The sequence below is a fragment of the Balaenoptera acutorostrata genome, chromosome 14 (assembly GCF_949987535.1).
Source record: "Balaenoptera acutorostrata chromosome 14, mBalAcu1.1, whole genome shotgun sequence".
Taxonomy (NCBI): Eukaryota; Metazoa; Chordata; class Mammalia; order Artiodactyla; family Balaenopteridae; genus Balaenoptera; species Balaenoptera acutorostrata.
The window spans coordinates 33,930,324-33,949,053 of record NC_080077.1 but is presented as its reverse complement, the minus strand read 5'-3'; the positions used below and the strand labels follow the sequence as shown (position 1 = coordinate 33,949,053).

At 35.8% G+C, this 18,730-nt stretch overlaps 1 protein-coding gene across 1 annotated transcript in view; it reads left to right on the top strand.

The window, feature by feature from the left end:
• The window catches only part of LAMA2 (laminin subunit alpha 2), a 646,015-nt gene that overhangs the window by 471,387 nt on the left and 155,898 nt on the right, over nt 1-18,730 (top strand). Inside the window, exon 30 of the mRNA XM_007190832.3 lies at nt 11,974-12,098. Coding sequence (XP_007190894.2) covers nt 11,974-12,098 — 125 coding nt within the window. The remainder of the gene's footprint in view (nt 1-11,973; nt 12,099-18,730) is intronic.

The following is an 18,730-nucleotide window of genomic DNA, read 5'->3' as shown; positions in this document are numbered from 1 at the left end:
AGCCTTTCTTGAACAAAGCCCATGTGCTCATTTCTCTTCACACATATTCATATACTGAGTTCAGAGGTCAGCTAACCTGCAGGGGACTTAACTGAATGTGTGTGTGTGTGAAACAGAACGTGGGGAAAAAAATACATTTACCATATTATGCATTTTTTAAAGTAATTAAAGAGTTATAACTGGAAGAACCACTGCTCATGTCAAGAAATAGTATATTATTATCAACAGCATCGTAGTCAAATACCAGACAACACAACGATTTATTTAAAAATCACATGAGGGTTTTTTTCTGATTATAAATAAAAATAAGCTCTTTGTAAGAAATTTGGAAATCATAGAAAAGTGTTAAGGAAAAAAAAGTCACCCAAAATTCAACATAAGATAAACATTTAATATTTTATGTGTTTCCCACCAATTTTATGTATGTGTTTATAAAGAAGATTTATATAACACCATAGGTGTAGTTTTATGTTCTGCATTTTAAAAAATGTACATATCATGAGCATATTATGTTGTTAAATAGTCTCTAAAATCTTTACTATCTTTGATTTGATATCCCATAATTTAACCATTTCTTTAAAAAATTTGACTGCTTTTATTTTTTTGTTGTTATTGCGTTCCTGCTAACACCCTGCTCTGTCACCCCTGGAACAATTAGGACTGTGGAGAAATTCAGGTTCCCTGTGTCACCACTTAGGGTCCCCAGACTCTAGTCCCCACGCAACTCTGGGTGTCTCCTCTGCTGAACTCATTTCCCACCTCTCCTCATCTTCTGAAACTCTTTCATGGAGCCTTGTGGAACTCATGACCAGACATCAGCAAAATCCCCTACGTAATCTCCCTCTTCTTTTGAGGTCCTCTTTATTTGCTCAGACTGAAACCTGGTTTCCCAACACACTACTCCCCTGGCAGTGCTCTCAAGTGGAAGCCACTGTTTTTTCTCACACTCTTCATTCCCCTGAGCCTGAGGGTGGGGCAGTGGCCCTGCTCCTCATTGCCACTTTCAGGTCATCCTTGTTTTCTCTTCTGTAACAACACCTAGCTTTGAATCTCAGGTCTCCATCCATTTGCCCACTACACCTGCTTGTTGAAACTATTTACTACCCCTCAGGTCACCCACCTCATTCCTTGAAGATGTTTCCTTTGTATCATTGCCATCCACTCTAGCACCACTCCTATCATAATTCCTGGTGATTTTGATGCCCATGAAATGGACTCTTCCCATGTCTTGTCCTCACTCCATGAGCCTGTCTGAGAACTTGTCATTACCAGGAACTGAGTGCCTCTATAGTCTCAATGTCAACTATCCTCTCCTTTGACCACCGTTTCTTTTCTTTCCAGTTCACTTCTTCTTAGTACTTCAATGTCAACATTTTGTCTCATCATCGACGCTCACATCTTTATCATTCCTTATGTTTCTCATGCCCTCACTTTCTTAACCAGCTTAATATTCATGACCCTTTTTTTTTTTTTTGGCTGCGTTGGATCTTCGTTGCTGTGCACAGGCTTTCTCTAGTTGCGGAGAGTGCAGAGTGCAGGCTTCTCATTGCGGTGGCTTCTCTCGTTGCAGAGCACGGGCTCCAGGCGCGTGGGCTTCAGTAGTTGCAGCACACAGGCTCAGTAGTTGTGGCTTGTAGGCTCTAGAGCACAGGCTCAGTAGTTGTGGCACACGGGCTTAGTTGCTCTGCGTCATGTGGGATCTTCCTGGACCAGGGATCAAACCCATGTCCCCTGCATTGGCAGGCGGATTCTTAAGCACTGCACCACCAGGGAAGTCCGATGACCCTTCTTTAATATCACTGCCTTGTAATGTTCATTTCTCTTATTACCACTCCTTTACTTATGTTTACTCAGTGAATTCCAACTCTGGTTAAATCCTACTCCTCCAATACCTATGCCTTCTAATCTGAATGCGGCTGTGGAAAATAGTCGACTCTGCTGACTAGTCTCACTGTATGTTCACTATCACTCACTTCAAAGGGAACCTTTGTGCTGCTCTTCCATCATGCCACGTTTCTCCAGTCCAGTGCCTCTCTCACATTCCTGCGTGATAATTTCATACCTTCTCATCCCTCTTCAAATCCCAAACCCTTCCCAGACCCATTTCCATCCTTACTTTCAGTTGATGACCTTGTTTCTTCTTATTTCACTGAGAAGTTAGAAACAATCAGAAGAGAACTAACCCAAGCTCCCACTAACACATGCACCTACCTTTCTGCATCTGTGTGCAATTACTCTGGTTTTTCCACCAATTTGGATGAACTGTTCTTGTTTGTAGAAAAGACCAACTCTGCCACCTATGCTCTAGATCCCAGCCCGCCCTCCCACTCAAGGACATCACTCTGATTCAAGGACATCACTCTGGCCATGCCTATTCTCCCCTCCCTTCTGAATCACTTTTTGGTACTTCTTCTATCTTAAAAAACATAAATAAACAAATAAATAAATCTCTCTTGACTCCACTTCCCCTCTTGATTTTTACCACTTCATTCCTCTCCTTTCACATAGAGAACAGTTTATACTCTTGTCTACAATTTCTCTCCTACCATTCTCCCTTGAACTACTAAAATCAGGCTTTTCCTCCACCACTGTATGCATACCAACGACTAGTGTTCAGCTCTTCGTTGTACTTGATTTATCAGCAGCATTTGCTCCTCTGAATCAGCCATTCCTCTCAAAGCTTTTGTTCAGTTTACTTTTCTGGACATGATATTCTAGGGTTTTTCAAGCTAGATGGCTGCTCCTTCTCAGTCCTCTTTGCTGTTTTCTCCTCATTACCTGAAATCAATACACTGGTATTCCTAGGATTCAATCCTTGGAGCAATTTGCTTGTCTGACTACACTCATTCTCATGGAGATCTCACCCAGGCAATGACTTTCAATATCTATACTGAGATCTCACAATATTTACCATTATTTCTATGATTAAATTTTAGATCCAACTCTTTAATCTTTCCAGAATTTATTATAATGTGGGGAGATAATTTTTCCTCAATATGTTACTTTAAAGAAACATTTATTTGTTAATATTTCCTTTTCTCCTTGACACATCATGGTATCTGAATACATACACATTTGTTTTGTTCATTTTAAGATATGTTTAAAGGATCATCTATTCTTTTCTGCTTACCTTTTATTTCCTATTATAATGTTCTGATTACCTTCATTTTATAGTACGTTATAAATTCTGGTAAAGCAAGACCCTTTACTACTCTTCTTTTCCTAATTTTCTTAACTTGATGTACTTATATATTCTTCCAAATGACATTTTGATTCACTATTTTAATCTCTTCCCAAAAAAAATTACTGGAATTTTTATTGAAAATGCATTAAACCTGTTTGTAAAGAATTGCTATCTTTACACTATTCAGCTATCCTCCCTAAACCCAGAAATGATACTCTTCTCTATTCAAACATTTTATGTCTCACAGTTTTTAATATTGTCCGTATGGGCTATGCATTTGTTATGTTAAAATTATTGCCATTTATCTTACATTTTCTTTTTAATGGTGAACATTACATTTTTTTCTTTCAGTGTATTTATTATCTGGTCATTACTGGTAAATATTGACAAAATATATTTTTTACATGTGTTTGATATCCAGCCACTTTTTTTCTAGTTCTAGAAGTTTCTTGCTTGATTCTTTCAGTTATTTTTATATTTACAACAATAATATTTGCAATAACTATAATTGTGTCTTCCTTGCCAGAGCTATGTCTAGTATAATAATTTCATTTTTTGCATTGATTAAGTCTCCCAAAAAATGTTAAATAGGAGGGTAGTCAGCTTCCTATCTTATTCCTGATTTTAATACAAAAGCCTCAGGTCTTTCACCACAAAGTATGATGCTGGTGATTAGTTTAAGGTAAATATTTTTTATCGTGTTAAGAAAACTTCTTTTTTTTTTTAGAAATTCACGTTCTTTTATTTATTTATTTATTTATTTATGGCTGTGTTGGGTCTTCGTTTCTCTGCAAGGGCTTTCTCTAGTTGTGGCAAGTGGGGACCACTCTTCATTGCGGTGCGCGGGCCTCTCACCATCGCGGCCTCTCTTGTTGCGGAGCACACGCTCCAGACGCGCAGGCTCAGTAATTGTGGCTCACGGGCCCAGTTGCTCCGTGGCATGTGGGATCCTCCCAGACCAGGGCTCGAACCCGTGTCCCCTGCATTGGCAGGCAGATTCTCAACCACTGCGCCACCAGGGAAGCCCAAGAAAACTTCTTTTTATTCCTGACTTCTTAAAGATATCTTCTTTCAATCAAGACAGAATATGGAAATTTATCATATGCTTATTTGTGAGGACTGGAGTGGAAGTGAAGGTCTTACCCATCCTTGAATTCTTGAAATAATCATGATTTGGTTTAAGTGTAGCATTTTTTTCACCAATCTACTGGCTTGTAAAATTGAATAGATAATTTCAAGGAGGTGGTTAACTTATGCATTCTTAAGTGAGAATTAAATGCATTTTTCTTTCTTATGCAGTCATTGCTGGAATTTTTAATAGTAATGTCACTCCATATGAATAATTTAGAAGCATTCACAAAATATACAGTTTAATTTCATTTTTATTTAGGATAAAAAGTTGCTGTCATTATATTGTCCTGTTTTGACCAATAGGCTATTATATCTATTTTTGTGCCTTAAGGATCCTTATTAGAGGTCTGTTTTCTGAGATATCCCTAGATGAAGTAAAAAATAAATACATAGGTGCATCAAACATGCACAGCTAGTATAAATTGCTGTGCTCTGAATTTTTATATTTTCCTTCAGGGAACTTATAACTTCTGAATTTAGACAACTTTGTTTATCTTTGAAACAGCCCCATGAGGCAAATAGAAAATAGCTATTATTACTCCGATGCTATAACTGAGGCAACTGAAGCATACTGATTTCTTTACTGTTTGTACTGTGTTTCCCAGTTTAATATCATATCCACTACACAGTGCGATGCCCTCTGTGTCGGTATAGTGGTTATAAGCATGACTCTGGTCAGACTGCCTTGATTCAAATCCTGGCTTCATCCATTTCGGGCTGTGTGGGCCTAGTCAATTTATTTAGCCTCAGTGGTGTCTTAATGTCCTCATTTATAAAATGAGGATAAGAATAGTACCTACTCATAGAGTTTTTCTATGGATTCAGTGAAATACTAGATAAAAGGCTTAGAACATTAATTAGCACATGATAAGCTCTATAGTAGAAGTGATAGCTATGATGATTGATGATGATAAAGATGATCATTACCATACATGTTGGCCACTATTTATAGTCTAAGAACCAATCGGATGATAAATAATCAAAAATTAATGTAAAAAACCACTGTTACATCCAGCGCTATACTAGATTTTCTCACTTTTTTTTCTTTATTCCTTTCTTCAAAAATAAGGGGTAGAGAAGAAACAAAACTATAGAAAACTTCACAGGCTAGGCATTTCAACTGTTAAATAAAACCCACATCATTTTGTAACTATTCTCTTCATAATTCCTCATGACACAAGAGAGCTGTTGCTTCTTTGTAGGTGCTAATAAATCCTACACATAGGCATGTTATTACCAATAGCTCAGTGACCATTACCCCTTAAGGAAAATTTTCTTCAGAATGGAGGAGTAAAACCTACATGATATTGAACCCCAAGCCAGAAGGGGGAGAAGAGGTAGGTGAATTAATACTAATCAGTACACACACACACACACACACACACACACACACAATCACATAGATAGATAGATAGAATTTTCATAGTTTATATAACACATACATCTATGCCTATATTTATTTATAAACATATATATTCTCATTTATCACTATAGCTCTATAGTCAATATTATTTCTCCTATATTTTACGTGGGAAAATTGAAGTCCCAGCTAGTGCAAATAACTTCTCAAGACCAAATAGTTTGTGAAAATATTATTTTCACTCTATCACAATTCTTATTTTAAAATGAAAAGGATAAAATAAATCTCTATCATTGATCTGCCCTGTTGTCTGTAACACTGTCAGTATCTGTGGTAATCAATTAGCTATATCCTCAGTAAATAATCTCATAACTGTAATCTACTGTATTTAAGGTGTTTTATAAACCTTATCTTATTTAATCTATCTGACCTCTTACCAAGATAGGAATTATTAGCATTTCATTATAACTCTGAAAATTAATCCTAAAAAAATTTAACTTACAGAGCCTTGGCTAAAAAGCATTAGACTCGGGTTTCAAATCCACTGCAGAATGGTACCTGGAGATTGTGAGAGAGAGTAATCACACTTTTAGCTGATTAAATGAGTTTGATTTGAAGGTCCACGTGAATTATACCCTAGAATACTGATAGAATTTGCAGTGTGATTAAGAGCCATCTATGAAAAATATTTGCAAAATCATGAAAATATGAAATTTGTCACAGGATGGAAAGCAGTGAAATGTCATTCCAGGTTTTATAAAGGAAAGTATTGTAGAATATAAGAAACAGATTGATTTCAATCTCCAGTGTAGCATAAACAGTGCTTATTAGGAATCAGAATAGGTTCCCTCAAAATAAAACATATCAAACTAATTGCTAGAGTTACTATTATATAATATCTGAGACTCTAGGTCCCTGAATCTCAGTATAATTTCAAATTCATCAGACAGTGTGATAAATCATATGTCAAATTTAGTAAAAATGGTAACAGCTACCATGTGTCCAACCTTATATATGTACCAGAACCAGGGCTTGCCACTGTAGATAGATCTTTTCTCATTTATTCTTACAGTAAATTTATGAGACAGACAGGATTATTCCTTCTAATACAGTTGATGAACTGATGCTGAGAGAAATTATATAATTTGCTTAAGTCATAAGCCTATAAGGGTTAGATCTATGGTTCAAACTCTGGTTTGTTTAAATAGGCATTTGATAGAATGTTTCATTATATCCTCACAAACATGGTTGAAAATATGGGCCAAGTGGTAATCAGGTAACAGAAGTTAGAAGTTGCTGAACAGCATGACCTCGAATAAGTTCTAGAGATGTCTCCAATGATGAGGCATAGGGTTTGTGCTTGACCCTGTCATGTTCAAAATCTTTATCAGTGATTTGGATGAGATCTATCAAATATTCAGATGACGTAAAGCTAGAAGTTTTACCTACTGTGTTGAATGGTGGTCAAGAATCAAAAAGAGCCTGGCAGGTGGAACTATGAGCTACAATTAACGAGATGAAATTAATAGAATAGGTTTTGAACTTAGGTAGGCTCACTTGTTTATTCATCCTTGAGGCATTTGTTAATAAGTATTTCCAAAGTTCAGGCACTGTGGTGGGTGCTGGGAGAATAATGATGAGGAATGTGTGAACATTGCCCTCTAGGAGTTTATATTCTAGTGTTTAAGGGAAAGAGCAAAGGAAATGACACATAGTAGCAACTTCTGTGAAATAGGAGTTCTTACTTGACTACAGATTCATTTGTACAAGATCAAGATCAAGGAAGGAAGTACGTTAAATACATTTGCAAAATTAATAATCTCTATTTTAAGAGAAATTCTGAGTAACCAGAGTTGTTAGCTGTTTAGCTTGGGAAAAAAAGGTATTTAGATTGAAAAAAGATTTAGGAAATAATTGTGTTCTTTAGATATTTGAGGACTTTCCCCAGGAAATGGGAATTAGACTTAATCTGCATAGCTTCAGAAGGCAGAATTTGGATCACTGACTAAAAATTAGAGTGAAACAAGTTTTCATTCAGCATAAGGAAAAACTTTATAGCTTGTAGTTATACAAGATGAAAAGGGCTGCCTTATAAGAATCCGTGCATTTAATAATACGTCAAGGAATGTGTAGAGGCATCCCTATAAGGAAAGAAGGTTAAGTAACTTCTCACCTTAGTTTTAAGATACCAAATATAAATATAATATTCATTTGATCTAGTGGAAAGAATATATACCACCAGTTTTCCCATGTACAAAAAACAAAAACAAAAACAAATGCCATATATTCTGATCTACTATTGAAAAGATAGTAGCACATATTAATCTCGAGATCATTAAACTTCTCATTAGGCATCTCAAAATATAAAAACTTTTCCTAAAGATTAATTTCTGTACAAGGAAATAGTATGTCCACTATTTCAGAGCAGACAGGAAAGTCATACGAAAGGTCGATGTCAAAAAGTTTCAAAAATAGCATCATGATTTATGTGCTGTGTTTGTGGACCTAACAGGGACATTTGATTCCGTTAACCAAGTTTAGTATGTCAGCAACCCTGTGAAAGATTGACTGTCCAGAGAAAGTTAAAATATTTGCTTTCTCTGTGAAGAAATTATATGGAGTTGTAGGTATAAAAGAGGCAAACCATATTTTTCAATCTCTGTATTTTTAGTAATGATTAGCATTATTTTTTGTTTTGATTCAGTTATTGACGTTATAGGAGGTTACATAAAATAACTCATGCAGTTAGTTTTTTTACAAAGGCAAAAGCTGACAATTATTGTTCTAGATTCCATGTATTTTGGGGCACATGTTCATTTCTATAACTATAAAGTATGTTCTTAAAACACTCCCCAGTTGACACTTATTCATCATTTGGCACCTTGCTGAATGATTTGAGACTGCAATTCATAGATAATTATTTTATCTTGGAACCATTATCACTCACCATGCTACTGTTAAATATGGAATGGCTATTTTATTGCTAAAATACAGTGGTTCCTTTGGATGATTGAATGAGAGAGGATTATGGTACTTAAATCAATATCCAAATACGACAAACCCTCTTTCCCTGCTAACCACCTTTCTGCAAAGTCATCAGACTTGAAGCTTGGCCTTTTTCATCTTAAGAAGCCTGACCAGTTTTCTCTATAATACCTAGAACATACATTCATTTATTCAGTCGTTCAAAATAGTCATTGAATGTCAACATATTTCAGTCACTGTGTTGAGCTAGACGGAGCATTTAGCCCAGACTTGGGGCATCAGGGAATGTTTATTAGAGAAAGCAACAGTGAAAATGAGAGCTGAATGAATAGGTGTTAGCCAGGTAAGAGGAGGAAAAACATTCCAGAACAAGGGATTTGCATATGAAAAGTCCTAGAGGTAAGAGAGAGCACTGCATAATTTGAGAATTCCAGATGGTCGCATATGGGTTTAGCATAGAGTGCAAAGTTTGCAGTGGCTAGGCAGAAGGCTGGAGGGGTAAACAGAAGCCAGATTATAAAGGTCTTCCTTGCCATGCCAGAGAGATGATAGTGACCACAAATGAAATGGGAAATGCAGGAGTATTAGCAGGTTTTAAAAGAGATGAGCTTGATTTTTGACATCTCAAATTCAAATGCTTTTGCATTATGCAATAAGACCTAGCTAAGAAGCAATTAGAAACATAAGTCTGGAACTCATTAGAGATAGATATCTAGGCAGAATATATACAATTTAGAGTTTGGGGTACATAGAAGATAGCTGAAGTTCTAGTAATGGTTAAGATCACCAAGGTAGAAAATGTAGGAAAGAAAAGAGATAAGAGCCAAAATTAGAATCAAGGACCCCAATCTTACTCAACAGAAAGGGGAAGAAGAATCCATGAAGGAGGGTTAGAAAGAGTAGCCATAGAGGTAGGAAAACGATCAACATACTGTACTATTAAAGGACCCATAGGAAGAGAAAATTTCAAAGAAAGAGTGGCCAGAAATATCAGCTGCTGCAGATAATTCATATATCATGAAGAGTGATTATTGTCAGTAAATTTTGATTTAGCAACAAAGATCTTGTGCATGAGTCTGGACTTATCTTTCAATGGTGAAATCAGAAGCCTGTTTGGGGGAGGGGAAGAGATAAGTTAGGAGTCTGGAATTAACATGTACACACTACTATATATAAAATAGATAAACAACAAGGACCTACTGTATAGCGCAGGGAACTATACTCAATATCTTGTAATAACCTATAATGGAAAAGAATATATATATACATTTATATATATATATATATATATATATATATATATATATATATACACACACACACACACACACACACAGAGAGAGAGAGAGAGAGAGAGAGAGCCTGTTTAAAGAATGAAGAGGTGAAAGGGAGATGAGGAAGTAGAGAACAGCAATGTAAACAATGCTTTTAGAAAGCCTATCAAACATAGGATGGAAGTTGTCCAGAAACCCCAGAAATTTTTTTAAAATAAGAAAAGCTTGACCAACCTCAACTGTCAATGGAAATAAGCCATCAAAGAAGGAGAAAATGCAGGTGCTGGAGGAAATGGGAGACAGGAGGGCCTTCTTCCTAAACCAGAGTTTAGGAAGAGAGCAGCTTTAGACAGAGAACAACACACCACTTCTTGTGAACAGAACTAAAAGTCGAAGGGATGGAAAGTAATGCAGACAAGACGGTGTGTTGTTTGGCAGGAAGCTAAGGGAACACCCAATGAGGGCTTCCTTTTCCCTGAAAATAGAGGGCTAACATCTGCTGAGAGTGAGGTGGGGAATTAGAAGATTTGAGATTTGCATCCTATCATATAGAAACCTGGATCCATTTAAGAGTGAATTATAAAATCTATCTGTAAGTAACACAATGTATTTTCAAATATAGCACCAAAGAATGAAAAAAAAAAAACCCACAGTATTCTAAAATTCATTGTGATAATGGCATGGTTTCTCCCCAGAGAGTAACACAAACATAAAAAGAGTCAGAGGAAGAGACTTCAGTTACTGTTTGTGGTGAATGACCACACATACCATACCAAACACTGGCCATTAGACGACACATGAAAAATAAATATGTTCTTCTAGATTAATTGAATAAAGCAGAGAGCCCAGTGTATGGGAAATTTACTGTAGAGCCCACAGGTGGCTATGCGGTTCCAGCTGAGCTGATCAGGAGATGGGTTCACTAGCATATATATACATTTATTTTGTTACTGACATTTTTGCTTCTTAACCTTTTAAAAAATACTATTTATAAGAAATTACCCTTCTGGCCATTCCAAATGCAGTTTTATAAAATCAAGCTAAAATCCAACTCTAAATTCCTTCTATTTCTTCCTTTTTCTCAACTCCTAAAGTCAACTGTCCCATTTCCACTAAATTCCACATTTCTTATTTGCCATGTTTCTTATTTGCCATTTTAAAAAATTTTTCCAGAAGTGGAAATACATTCTTATAGGTTAGAATGTTATTTTACCTTTTCCCTCATTTGATTCCTCCCGGTGCCTTTCTCAGTACCTGGCTTGTAGCTCTTCCTAAGTCCGTATTGCGTGAGTAATTGCTAAATATATTGTTAAATAAAATTCCACTTTGTGAGAATTTTAATTTCAAAACTGTTTACACAATATTCTGAAACTGTTCTCATTTTCTTATAGAAGTGTCTTAAAGCATATTACCCAAGTGCCTCTTACTATGCAAACATAAAAAGAAAATATTGACTTGAGATCCCTGGTTTTAGGTTGGGTCCTCTCTATCTATAAAGAATGATCGACATTTGGCAAGAATTAGATGAATAACATTCTTAATGTGGTAACTAGGCTTAATTTTTTTTTTTTTTTTTTTTGCTATTTCTGCCTCTTAAAATATTTATGTTTTCCACCTTGGTTTGGTTTCAAAAAGTCCACTGATGGGTATGCACCAAGACCCCAGGACTTTTAGCACTTTTTTAACACCTTGTAGAGAAGAAACATAAATAGCCAGATGATACAATAAATTTTAGAAACTTGTGAAGTCTATTCCCCAGATTAGAGTAAGAGAAAAATTAATGCAGAGATTGATGTAGGGAAAAGAGAACAGAAACTCTTGTCAGTATAGCTACAACAGCCCAGTATTCGTTTCTCAAATCAGAGAGCTTCTTTAAAAATATGTATCAATATGTTTAAGAACTGAGTTCTCTCTCAATGATGTGTGTGTGCACATGCGCATGTGTGTTCACAGGAGCACACACACTCGAAGGTGGGGAGCTGTATGATAAATTACATTCCTTCATTAATTTAAAAACAAACACCCCTCTTCCTTTACAGAATTGTCAACATCACACTGCTGGTGACTTCTGTGAACGATGTGTTCTTGGATATTATGGCATTGTCAAGGGATTGCCAGATGACTGTCAGCAATGTGCTTGCCCTCTGATTTCTTCCAGCAACAAGTAAGATTGTGAAATATTACCATGTTTCCCAATCAGTAACCCCATCTGTGTAGCACATGGGCTTTCTATGACTTGGCTATTCTTTTCATGTAGACAAAAATCTCAATTTAAGATAGATTTTTTTAAACAACATAAAAACATGACAAAAGTGAGCACATAATACTCTATGGTTCATTTTTCTTTTAAAACTCTGTCCCAAATAAATAATGCTTATTAATTAAAATGTAAATACCAATATTAACTTATATTTATGAAATAAATAATATATGTACAAATGTGCATAATTTTATAAATTTTTAGAAAGGTCTAGTGTTTGCATATAGTTCTGCCATAAATTCAGCTATGAAGGATTGTTTTTTTTTTTTTCCACACACACACACTGTATTTTATTTTTACAAGAGATAAATAGACTGACACCAAGCATTGTACATGGATGACCACAACAAAAGCAACAATGATTGCAATTACCAAACATGAAACACACTCATACTATGTCATAATATTGACATTCAGTCCAGTAATCCTCCACTGTAACAGCTCCTTTACTTTGCAGTGAAAATTGATTTGTATATTCTTTGCCTCTGAGTCCTTGTGGGATTTTTTTTTTTTTTAATTCAGACAGAAAGTCACAAAAATTATACTCATCCTCATCAGTTCACTCAGTCCCATGTAATTAATTTCTTTTTTTTTTCATCTTGATCTTTTGTTAGCACTTTTATGAGTTCATCAGTTTTTCATTAGAGTTCTGAAAATGCTTATTCATTCAGTTCAGCAGTATGAAGGATTGTTTGATGCATATTATATAAATTTTTTAGCTGTTTCCATTCATTTTATGTGTTTAATTCATGATTGGTAAAGAATTATCAAGGAAATAATTGAAAAATAATGTTGTTAAAGCAGGGTGACTTATTGTTATGCTCCAGAGTAAGTCAGTATCTCCCAGAATCACAACCCCCTTTCTGTTAAGATAGTCTGAGCTTGGTACCATGGAAACACAGCCATAAGGGGAAACAAACGCTGGCATATTTTATTTTAGTGCTGTCAGAACATTCTGCACTGTTTATGTATTGATGAAAACCCCTAGGTGTTTTCACCTACCTTTTTGCTAAGGCTATCTATACTTTCTGCTAAGTGATTTATAGACATCAATCTCTACATTGTAGGGCATATTTTCTCTAAGAATTTGCTTTTGAAAAGAATGTAGGGCACTTTGTTCAGAATTAGAATCCTGGACACCTTATCTTCAGTGTATAAGAAGCACAAAGCAACTCAGATGAAGAGCTATTTCCACCTATACTCACTAAGTTTCTTTTTCCATCTCTGGCTTTGTTTACATTTTGAAAACATTTGCACATAATTGTCTCCCTTTCTTCTGTAAGCACCTCTTTTCGGTTGAACAGAGTCACAAGTTTTGCATAGGGTCTCAAATGTAAATTTTTAGGTAAGTGGGATATTGATGAGGATAAAATACATGATCTTATTGTTCATCCAAGCACCAAGTGGTAGGTGTATGAAAAATATCATTTTCCTTTCCCTAATCTACCTCTGATGACCAGATTTTGAACAAGAGAATGCTGTTTATTGTTTATTAAAATGTAAATGATCTGGATTAGAAAAATTCAATAATTAATTAATAATTTCCTGTTGGGCAGACTATAGCAAAAGCTCCAGGAGATATAAAAAAGAAGCATAACATCTCTTGGAGAGGCTCACAGTAAAATGGGTGTCTTCAGAGAGGTCAACTGAGATATAAAGAGAATTCAAGGCACAAAGTACCACAGTTGGCTGTGGAAACTTTAAGAACATATTTAAAGAAGTAGGAGTATTTATAATTAATTTTAGATGTATTTAAATTATTAAATTTACAGTGGATTGAAGGGTTTTTACTGGTAGAGATAGTAGAAAATTTAAGGAGCAGAAGCTTAGCAGCAGAAAACACAAGTCATGTTTAAGAACTGTTAAGAGTTTGGAGCATGGGTTCAAATAGAATTTCATAATTACAGAAGGCAATGAATGAGAGAATGGAGGCCATACTGTAGAAATCCGTGAATACCAGTCTAAGAAATTGCTATGTAATTTTCTATGTAATGAGGAAACACTACAAATCTTTATTAAAAAAAAAATTAATGTGCTGAGAGCCACACTTTAGGAAGACTATTATGATGGAATTGAGTATAATGAATTGAAACAGGAAAATAAGAAAAGCAAAGAGACTGATTAAAAAGCTATTGCACTAGCTTAGGCAAAAGATAATTAGAACCTGAAAGTAGGTAATAGCAACAAGAATAGAGACAAGGGGATGGATGTGAGAAAATTGTTGAATGCAGCTCTACAGGGTTGATAACTAATTTGATATGACAGGTTTAGGCAAAGCAGGATTTGAAACCAGGGATTTGTAGCCAGGTTGACCCCTAAAATGGTGGGGTCATTAACTGAAATAGAAACCAGGAGAGAGCTGCTATAGAAGAAAGACAATTTATGTTTCAAATAAGTTAAATTGATATGAAAGGTCTATCTGAATGGAAATATGCAAATAGCCACAAGAAGTTAAAACCTGAAAATTGGGAGGGCAGATGAAGGAAGAGATACGTTAGTAAATGAATTATAGATAAGACTCCCCAGGGTCATGTTACTCAACGGGAGCACATGGAAAGAAGGAAAGACAAGACTACGTACACTAGAGAAGTCAGAAGAGAAAGAAGAGCCAAGACAAGAGCTGTGAGGGAGGCAACGGAACTGAGGCCACACTGCCACTGACACAGTGAGAGAAAGGAGCAGCAACGAATGAGCATTGGATGCTGCTCTCCCAAGGGAGACTAAGTACATACAGTGGCAATTAACTGTGCAGGTCCCTGATGGATTTTGACAATCAATAGTGGAAGCAGACATTAGGTCACATGGGTGTGACTGTACAGCTCTAAGAAATTTGAAGAAGGGAAAGAAAGAGTACTACCTTGATTGATTAGCAGGATCAACAAAAAAGTGTTTTCATATTTGTTTCATTTTTGTTTTATATGATTTATGTAATTTAAGTATATTTTTATGCAAAGGACAATGTAAGAATCAAGTATGAAATCAAAGTGGCTAATTCAATGGCTTTCAAACTTTATTGATTGCAACCACTGTAAGAAAACCTTTTTTTAATCATAAGCTAGAACACAAAAAATGTGTGTGTGGATATCTAGCTAGCTAGCTAGCTAGCTAGCTATACATATATAATATATACTGTAACTTTTATTCAATTTTATTTTCTTGCATTATTAGAAGAAACTTTAGTCAAAACCCACTAAAGTGATTTCATGACCCCCTAAGGTCATCACATAAAGTTTGGAACATTAATTAACAAAGTAAAGACCTATGTATGATGAGAAGAGAAGCACTTCTCCCTGAGATAAGAAAAAAAGATCCTGAAACATAGATGAAGGAGGCTGAGATATCCCTCTTCATAGATGGGGGATGGTAAGTGGTTACTAACTCACCCACATATTAGTTCACGTCTCCAATATCTCTTACCAAAACAAATACAATAAACTTTTAACCATTGTGACAGTACAGCGTTGCTCACATACCCTCAAGGGTTTTCCACTGCCTACCAAGGAAAGCTCAGATATTTTAGCAGAGTATTAGAAACCCTCTGCAATCTGACCCCTCTTTCCAGGCTCAATGCCCTCTCCTCCCTTCTACAATGAGGCCAAGTTTGAGTTTTTCGGAGTTTATTTCTCCAAATGTGTTCAGCAGTTTCTGCCAGACAGAGAAAGAAAAAGCTTCACGGTTTCACTTATGGGTGTAATCTAAAAACGAACAAACTTATGGAAACAGTGTACAGCGGTCGTTGCCAGTGAGCAGGGAACGGGAGAGATTGGGAGAGTGTGGTAAAAGGGTGCAAACTTTCAGTTATAAAATGAAAAAGGTCTAAGGATCTAATATATAACATAGTAACCACAGTTGATAAAACATTATTGTATAATGGATACTTACTAGGAGAGTAGAACTTGTGAATTCTCACACAAAAAAAGGTAAATATATGAAGTGATAGATGTGTTAATTATCTAGATGGTGGGAATCCTTTCACACCATACACGTATATCAAATCATCACATGTACACTTTAAATATATTACAATTTTATTTGCCAGTTATACTTTAATAAAGCTGAAAAAACACAAATAGATATATAATGTAGTATCAGATAGTGAAAGTGCCACCAGGAAAAAATACGGCAGCCTCAGTGAATTTGGAGTGAATGGGGTACCCTTTTAGTTAGGGTGCTTGATGGAGATCTTCACAAACACAAACAGATGAGGCTTGTTCAGAGCCTTGAATGAAGTAATGGAGAGAGTCACCTGACTATCTGGAGGAAGAGCAGCCCAGCCAGAGGAAAAAGTAAGTGCACTGGCCTGAAGACAGGCCACGCGTAGTAGACAGCAAGGATCCAGGGCAGCTGGAGCAGAGTGAATGGGGACAGGGGAAGGGTGACAGGAAGTGGAGTCAGGGAAGCTCCAGTGAGTAACTAAATGTCCTGAAGGCTAAAAATCTGCCAATGGCAAGAGGTGGCTTAGAACAGGATAATGCAATGAATTAATTATGGTAACACCAGCTGCATTTGCAGATAGAATACCTGTGGAATGTGAGAGAAAGGTGACAAAGGTGACTCTGTGGTTTATGGCAGAGCAAATGGAAGCAATGTAAGCAAAGTATGGCCATTGACAGAGACAGGGAAAATGATAGAATGGTTAGCGGTATTTTTTGGAGGATGGGAACTCAGTTTTAGATCTGTTAGGATAGATGCAATATTTAGAGCCTTTTAATACTGAATGAGACCATTTAGGGGAGAAAGGACAGGACAGGATAGGAGAAACCTGAAGACTGAACTGTGAAGCATATTAAGAGGTCAAGGACATGATGTAGATCCAGCAAAGGAGACTGAAAAGGAACAATCAGTGAACTGGGATAAGGGGGTGGGATCCCGGAAGCCAGTTCATTTCAGTAGACTCCACAGGGGATGACACAGAGTAGCAAACTCTAAATCTCAGAAACTCTGATGAAGCAACCTTGGAATTAACAAATCTAAGGGAATGTAAAAGATGGCCTTCAAGAGGAAAAACAGTCCGATTTCTGAGTGGTCCTGCAGACAGTATGAAAATTGAGAGGAGATGAGGGATTTGGGAGCATAAAGAATAAACTCTAACCTCAAGTAAGATGTAACTCCTACTTCCTCTTTCATAAGTCCTTATATATGATGTAAGGAAAAATTTTAGTCCACTGTAATGTCATAATTCAAAAAAGTTTATATCTACTATCCAAGGAGAATTACAACATTCCTGCATAGTAATTGAGACAGATATGTTACTATAAAGAAATATAATTTAATTATGTTGGCTCTGTAGAATTTCACTTGAATGTCTAAAAATCTGTTTCCAAGTGCCTATATATGTATATGAGTTTGTGTGTGCATGTGTGTGTGTGCGCACGCAGATGAACTCAGCATCAAGCTGAGTTAAAAGAGCTAGAAGCTTGCAAGAATGTGTCAATTATGTATTTGTGGGTCTATTTTTGTGAAGGCAAAAAAAATAATTTGTTGAATAATGAGGTTGAGTAATGAGTAGTTGATCAATTTGTTCCCATATTTTGCAAAGGTTAGAGTTTATTACTCATTCATGTACTATTGATTTAATGCATTAGAAGGCAATTGAAATCGTGTCCTAATGGCACCTGACCAATAGGAGTTGCAGCTCTGGTCTATATACTTTATTGCTTTTTCAGCATCAACTGCTTTTGCAGACCAACAAAAAGAAAAATGGTGTTTGCAGCATTACCATTTTGCAACAAATACATGTATCTTTTCTTCCTAAATTTCCAGTGCACCATGCATTTTGTCCAGTGGGAATGAAGCACTACTTGTATTTGAGAGAAGTTTGTAACAATACAAAACTACGTTTTAGCATAGTTTAGTTTTCAAGTCTTGTCTAGTATTTCTTTTGTGGGGTAAGGTGATCAAGAATCCTGGAGCAAGGCTGACTGGCTGTGGTCTATCAGTGTTGTAGTGAAAACAGGGCATGTTATATGAGACCTACTTACTAGAAGAGATTATAAAATTGTCCGAAAATCGTATTCATTTTCAAGATTTCCATTCTTCTTTCCTCACGCTAGATCACATTATTTTGTGTTTAAAGTAAAATGTGGTTTGAAATCTGTATATAAATTAGAAAAGGCACTCTTTTATTTTAAGTGAAACATCTATTCACACATCATGCATTGAAATGCCAGTGGCAATTTGAGCTTTTTAGAAAAAAAATTATATAGCTTTTATGTCCCCATTTTTTTAACCCAAAAGATATTCAATAATACTTATTCTACTATCTGACATATATGCAGGAATTCTCATCGTGTTTTTCTTTTGATTCATGAAAAATAGTACACTTTTTCTGGGTGTTTAATATTTTCCTGGTTGTTGCATAATTATTAAAATTTCAAAGTTTTAACATGGTCGGTGAGATGCATTGTTAATTCATCAAAAAACAACCATCTTTATTTGTTGACTATTATTAGTAGTACTTAGTTGTGATAGCCTACCCTTGAATAGAAACTTATAAATATGCCATTTCTAACCATCAAAAAATAGTTCCAATCATC